This window comes from Ranitomeya variabilis, chromosome 4, assembly GCF_051348905.1.
Source record: "Ranitomeya variabilis isolate aRanVar5 chromosome 4, aRanVar5.hap1, whole genome shotgun sequence".
Classification (NCBI taxonomy): Eukaryota; Metazoa; Chordata; class Amphibia; order Anura; family Dendrobatidae; genus Ranitomeya; species Ranitomeya variabilis.
Genome location: NC_135235.1, coordinates 23,415,805 through 23,423,448, shown reverse-complemented (window position 1 = coordinate 23,423,448; position 7,644 = coordinate 23,415,805). Strand labels below are relative to the sequence as shown.

Genomic DNA, 7,644 nt, shown 5'->3' with positions numbered 1-7,644 from the left:
GTGTTGGACAGTGGAAATCGCTGCAGCACAAGCGGTTTGGTGGTTAGTGGACCCTGCCTAACGCTCTCCCTGCTTCTGACGAAGCGGCAGCAACCTGTCCCTAAGCTCAGATCAGCAGCAGTAAGATGGCGGTCGGCGGGAACGCCCCTTTATAGCCCCTGTGACGCCGCAGACAGCAAGCCAATCACTGCAATGCCCTTCTCTAAGATGGTGGGGACCAGGATCTATGTCATCACGCTGCCCACACTCTGCGTTCACCTTCATTGGCTGAGAAATGGCGCTTTTCGCGTCATTGAAACGCGACTTTGACGCGAAAGTCGCGTACCGCATGGCCGACAAGCACAGGGGTCGGATCGGGTTTCATGAGACGCCGACTTAGCCAAAAGTCGGCGACTTTTGAAAATGATCGACCCGTTTCGCTCAACCCTACTCAACACTAATGATGTCACTTTTTGGTATTTTATATCATATAGACCCCTCAAAGTCACTTCAAATATGAGGTGGTCATTTAAAAAAATGGTTTTGTAAATTTTGTTGGAAAAAGGAGAAATCGCTGTTCAAATTTAACCCTTATAACTTCCTACCAAAAAAAGGTTTTCTGTCAAAGTGCTGATGTAAAGTAAACATGTGGTAAATGCTATTTATTAACTATTTAGTGTGACGCATTTCTCTGATTTAAAGGCATAAGAGCTCAAAGTTTTAAAATTGCAAAATTTTCCAAATTTTTTCAAAATTTTCAATTTTTTAACAAAATAAAAGCATGTTTTAGATATAAAGTAGATGTATGGGAACTGTTAAATATTAACTATGGTATTTTTATGTTTTATGAATATCTATTTTGAGGGCATACAAGTTCAACGTTTGAAAAATGCTAATTTTTAAATGCTTTTTTTACAAATTTCTCACATTTTCATAAATATATATTTTTTTCATTTACCGACATCATGAAGTACACAAAAAAAGATCACATCTGATGCGATTTCCCCTTTATAAAGCCTTTTCGGGATGAGGTCCAGCTGGTCTTCATTCATCTTTCTTTGGACATTGTAGACCTCGCCTTTTGTGGGCCAGGATAACAAGCCCTCAATGTCAAACTTACATACTGCCAAAGAGTTGACTCTGCATGTGTTTTGTCCAGATAAAAAAGTGATATACTTCAAAACGCATTGACAAACCGCTATTAACCCCTTTCTGCCAGCTGACGGAATAGTACGTCAGCTGGCAGAACCCCCGCTTTAAGGTGAGCTCCGGCGGTGAGCCCACCTCAAAGCCGCGACATGTCAGCTGTTTTGTACTATAAACATAAGGATGAATGACCTCGGGGAGATCAAAACATCCAACACCGTGGAGACACCATCACGTGTTTCTCAACGCAGTGATCCAGAACACTGCCCCCATCCCTTATGGGAAATATGCAAATGCATGTAGAAAAGCCGCGGAGACACCATCACGTGTTTCTCAACGCAGGCAGTGAATAGCCAGGCCTTTCACCAGGAAGGAACAACCACGGGAAGGGCAGCATCCAATAAAGGAAAACCACCTATGCCAAAACATGGTATCCATCCACAGACAGCTGTTTCGTGGTGTTTTGTACAGCTGACATATGTGCGCAATGAGCGCGAGCAGAATCGCGATCCGCCCGCGCCCATTAACTAGTTAAATGCCGCTGTCAAGCGCTGACAGTGGCATTTAACTAGCGCTCCCGGCCGCGTGGCCGGAAGTGCTCGCACCGCTGACCCCCATCTCCTTGAGACCTCTATGGTTATTGATGGCCGATTGCTTTGAGCACCACCCTGTGGTCGGCGTTTAAAGAACACCTGCATTTCTGCTACATAGAGGTGATCTGTACTTCACCTCTATGTAGCAGAGGCGATCGAGTTGTGCATGCTTCTAGCCTCCTATGGAGGCTATTGAAGCATGTCAAAAAAAAAAAAAAGTGTTTAAAAATATAAAAAAAATAAAAAATATATAAAAGTTTAAATCACCCTCCTTTCGCCCCAATCAAAATAAAACAATAAAAAAAAATCAAACATACACATATTTGGTATCGCCGTGTTCAGAATCGCCCAATCTATCAATAAAAACAAAGGATTAACCTGATCGCTAAATGGCGTAGCGAGAAAAAAAAAATAAAAAAGCCAAAATTACGTTTTTTTGGTGGCCGCAACATTGCATTAAAATGCAATAACAGGCGATCAAAAGATCATATCTGCACCAAAATGGTACCATTAAAAACGCCAGCTCGGCACGCAAAAAATAAGCCCTCAACCGACCCCAGATCACGAAAATTAGAGACACTATGGGTATCGGAAAACCGCGCAAATTTTTTTTTTTTTTTTTTAGCAAACTTTGGATTTTTTTTTCACCACTTAGATAAAAAATAACCTAGACATGTTAGGTGTGAACTCGTAATGACCTGGAGAATCATAATGGCTGGTCAGTTTTAGCATTTTGTGAACCTAGCAAAAAAGCCAAACAAAAAACAAGTGTGAGATTGCACTTTTTTTGCAATTTCATCACACTTGGAATTTTTTTCCCGCTTTCTGTTACACGGCATGGTAAAACCAATGGTATCGTTCAAAAGTACAACTCGTCCCGCAGAAAATAAGCCCTCACATGGCCATATTGACGGAAAAATAAAAAAGTTATGGCTCTGGGAAGGAGGGGAGCGAAAAACGAAAATGAAAAAGTGGAAAAAGCTCCGGGGGTGAAGGGGTTAAAACACCTCGATCTTGGGATCGTTGAACATCCTTGATCCAAAATTCCGGTATTTTCGGCCACTCAAAGTAAATCATCGAAACACCGAAACACCTTTACTCATCGCTCATTAGATGAAATAGAAAACTTTGTAGCATATGCTTCTTATTGAATCAGTATCCTGATTTTTATGCTTTTTAGGCTGCCGTCACACTAGCAGTATTTGGTCAGTATTTTACATCAGTATCTGTAAGCCAAAACCAGGAGTGGCACAATTAGAGGAAAAGTATAATAGAAACATATGCACCACGTCTGCATTTATCACCCACTCCTGGTTTTGGCTTACAAATACTGATGTAAAATCCTGACCAAATCCTGATAGTGTGACGGCGGCCTTATGCTTGCTCAGATGAGAGCTGTGGGCTTCTCAGGGCTCTATTATAGTGGGAGTCTCAGGAACCAGATGTCCACCTATCTGAAGGCAATTTAAGTGCCAGCTAAATATGAAAAAATAAAAAAAAGGAAAAATAGTTTAGTTACACTTTAAGCTACATGTGATGTTCCTTTGTATTCCCAAAAGAGATTTATGAAAAACAAAAAGAACTGAAGCCATATGAGTTTTTACATTTTTATTGATGTTCCAGCTGTTGCAATGTTGTAAATGACCACATAGTAGCAAAAGAAAAAAAAATATTCAAAAGTAAATGTTTAGTTGGCAGCAACAGTGCTGGAGATCCAGGAGTTGTAGTTGCAGACCTTGGTGTAGACACCAGGATAGTTCTTTTCGGCACAACCGTATCCCCAGGAGACAATACCTTGGAGTTGTCCATCGCAGACCACGGGTCCACCAGAGTCACCCTGGAAAGAGACAAAGAGAAATTGTTTGAATTTCATGAACTTAATAAATATCAGCTACCTATATTCTAGGCCAGTTGTGGGGAACCTTAGGCTCCAGGGCCATTTACGGCCCTTGATGACCTTTTATCAGGCCCCCGAGCAGATTCTCAGGGACCGCATTCTTGGGCAAGGAGCTGTATTTTGATTGCGACAAGCTCAATAATTTCTTCTTGCTCTGCTAGCACACACATGCAGCGTTCACTACTGATCACTGAAGGGCATGCAATGAAATATTACGTCCTGAAACCAGTGCCAGAGTCAGGATGTACTTTGTGGGCAGAGTTTGTAGGGCCTCTGAAGGATGGTATAAATATCCAAATGGCCCTTCGCAGAAAAAAGATTCCCCACCCTCTGTTCTAGGCGATGACCAGAGACATCTCTGTCATAAAGGTTTAACATGAAGATCCCAAAGCAAAATATGTCACAGGGATCCCCACGTACCATATACCTTTTACAATACCGATGACATGCAGAGGGAACCAGGATTCTACCGATTGCCATAAGTCTTCATAACCTTCTCAAATATGTCATCTAATATGTACTGAAATGGCATTTTGAGAGAGGCTTCCATACAATGGACTATGGAAACTTTTGCTATGGAAGACATATTTTGGTAAAGAAGGTCATACTTCTTAGACACTTGTTGACTGAATGCCTATTTCACCAACTTGAACCTGCACATTTGGCTTGACCGATCGCCTCAATTGTGGAGATTACATAGCATGTGTCTCTCCTGGCAATGATGGTACATGCATGAGATTTTGGCCAGATGAGCTAGGTCACTGAAAAGCAATGACCTCTCAGTCAGACTGTTATCAGGCAGATTGGCCAGTGAATACCCAGATAGGAGAAGGCCATAGGCAGTGTCGGAGCCTACTGCACTTACAACTCAATACCATATACTTTCAACAGGTGATTACTGAAGAACAAGAACACAGATTTCTTTGGATTTCCTCAAAAAGCTATCAATTTAATCTGTATTCATGCTCCATTATACCCAGGTCGTTACTCTACAATCCAAAATCTTACTCTCAGTCCTTCTTGACAAGAAGGGAGTAAGACGTTGCAAGAAACCTCAAGCAGTAGATAACCTTTGTTGAATTTAGAATGCTGAGGTTCGGCCATTGTTCATCTATTGTATAAAGGAACCTAAGCAGTCCAATCCAAGGGTCACAAATATAACATTCATAGTGTTAAAAAGTTACATTACCTGGCAGGAATCCTTGCCTCCTTCCAAATATCCAACACAGATCATGTTGCTGGTGATCTCTCCTGGATAGGCGCTGCTACACTGGGCGGCCGTCAGGACGGGGGCATCCACGCACTGGAGGAGGTTGGGCATGTTGGCTACAAGTACATTAATATTAAAGATTAACATATTGTATGTCGACCCAAAAATTATTAACTTTATCTTAAAAAAGAGAGTCCGGTAATCATTTGACCAAACTAAAATCAATAAAGAAAAAAATTTGAACTCTTCTTTTTACGTTTTCCATATCAGATCATCATTTGAGTCAAACATTGGAATATGAAGATGATGTAATCTCTGACGTTTTTCACTTTCTCTTCATTAATTCATAGGATCTATGATATATCCCTAAAATAGACTCTTGATGTATAATTTAGTTTTCGCCACCACAGCTGCATGATTTGCGGCTGTTAGACAGTTTGAATACATGTGGGGATTCCCTAGAAACCAGGCAACCCCCACATGTACTCAGGCTGGCTAGCAACTGTAAATCATGCAGCTAAAAAACGAAATCTTCGAGCCGTCACAAATACTTGGAGACCACCCGAGTGTGCTTGGGAAAACCCGAGCAACGAGTATAGTTGCTCATCACTATTAGTAATGCCTACTCCATTTCTATGTTTGAAAGTTGTGTATTTCATGACGTACTTCCACTGCTGAGGGTGTTGCCCCATCCGGAGATCAGACAGCTGGTGCCGGCAGCAGCGCAGCCACTGGGCAGACCAATAGCCTGGACGTACGAGTTGAGGGATGCGGCAGACGACAGCTTGATCAACATGATGTCATTGTCCAGGGTCCAGGAGCTGTAGCTTCCATGTCTGATGACTTTGGAGGAGCTGATGAACTGCTCGGTACCTTCAGTGACAGCGATGTTGTGCTCTCCCAGTCTGACCTGGATGCTCCTGCAAGAAAATTGTATATTTTTCTATAATCCGGTTTTAAAATACACATTGATTAATTTCATCAAGAATGTAAAAATAATTAACATTCCCTAGATGAATATTTATCATATTGCAGAGGGCAACATAGAATATATAGCATACCATTCTTCACATTCCCTGCAGAATGAGATTATCTCTGACAGTGACACCATCAGTTTTGTCATTGTTCTGCACAGAATGTTTTTCCTAACCACAAATGGCTGAGAGGGATCATTTTGAACCATTTTTTAATTTGAAAAAAATAAAAAAAAACATGAAAACACTGTGCAATGTGCTATCAAATGGGCTCTTGGTTACTACTAGATTACCTTCTTTTTCTATGGTGAGGTCACTTTGACATTACTAAGGCTAGGTTTATGTTAAATAACTTGAAAGGGGTTGGATATAGACCTACAAGACCTCAAAGTGTTACACACATATTTTCAGTGCAATTAAAGGCTTTGTAGTATTGCAATTTGTGGTGAATCGATTCACTGTATATCAAGAAAAATGTATCAAACCTGATGAATTTTGAATTTCAATAGATTTGATGCTCTCTAATACTATGCAATAATATGAAATCAAAACTTGCTCAGTTAACTTTTATGGTTCAGATTTGGAATAAATTGTGGTAACTTACGACTTGTAGCAGTGAGCGGCGGAGATCACCCACAGGTTGTTGATCAGGGATCCACCACAGAAGTGGTAGCCGGAGTACAGGGACACCTGCCAGGGGACGGAGTTCTGGGCACAGGTGTAGCCTCCTACAATCTTATCATCATCAAATGCAGCTGAAAACAATACAATTAACCAGGTTATATAATGTTTACATTGGTGCTTCATTAATGTAACAATAAAATAAAGAAAAATTATAGGAAAAGTAAATGATCAAAATAATCAAAAATCCTCTCAATAATCAATAGAAAATCAAATGTATCAAAATGAACAATGGTCTTCAGAAGGAAGCACCGGACTCACCAGCTGCTCCGAGGAGCACACAGATCAGGAGGAGTTTCATGATGAATCCAGAATGAGTATGGAGGGTAAACCACAGATATATATACCCAAAAAGTCACTGCCCCTCTAACCCCTCCTCACCCAACAGAAAGTTAATTAATATCCTCATAACCTAAAATATACCAGTTAATCTACGGATGAAGGTCACATTGAGGTGAACGTGATCTGCATGGGAATGGTTACACATGTCCCACCTCCAGACTTATAGACTTTCTTTTATAGCTAAAACTAGACATTTGGGTTATAATGTGCAGAACTTGCTGTGAATCCACAGAAATACCAGTACAGACCCATGGGAGTAACATCACATATATGAACATGGCCTGTGTACTTCTCCAAAGACTTTATTAAAGTCTCACTAAAGATAAAATATCCTGTCCCAGAGAATTTGCAATTCGCATGACTCGCCATAAAAATGCTCAACGCCATTTTACACAATACAGAAGATTGCATCAGACGCCGAAGGCTCACATGATCTCATCTGTTACATCACATGGTATAGCACAGCAAATCAGAAGGGACTATCAGAGCCTGTATAAAAGCCGAGGCAGGGAGATATGAGATAGGAAGAAAAGTCCAAAAACAATGGACAAATACAACTGAAGCATTGAAGAAGGTTGTAGTAGTCTGCAAATAATACAGATTCAATTGATAGGAGCAGAAAGAGATAGGAGGGGGTACCAGAGTGATTGATCAGTTATATGATTTAGCTGACATCTGTCCTGCTGCATTTTCATTACAATAACACATTTTTTTCTTAATTCTAAATGCACTAGAAAGCAGTAAACCAATATTCATGGCCACCCTGAGAATACCAGCCCCCAGCTGTCAGTAAGGCTAGCTGTCACAAATGGGGGTGACCCC

The 7,644-nt window shown here is 40.9% G+C and overlaps 1 protein-coding gene across 1 annotated transcript; it reads right to left on the bottom strand.

Annotated features, from left to right (window-relative positions):
• Nucleotides 1-3,311: 3,311 nt before the first annotated feature.
• Nucleotides 3,312-6,784, bottom strand: LOC143769509 (trypsin-like). Its single transcript, XM_077258135.1, has 5 exons — nucleotides 6,742-6,784; nucleotides 6,404-6,554; nucleotides 5,492-5,745; nucleotides 4,805-4,941; nucleotides 3,312-3,555 (listed from the first exon to the last, which is right to left on the bottom strand). The coding sequence occupies exons 1-5, from the start codon at nucleotides 6,779-6,781 to the stop codon at nucleotides 3,406-3,408; spliced, it is 732 nt and encodes a 243-aa protein (XP_077114250.1). The 5' UTR covers nucleotides 6,782-6,784; the 3' UTR covers nucleotides 3,312-3,405.
• Between the last annotated feature and the right edge of the window lie 860 nt (nucleotides 6,785-7,644).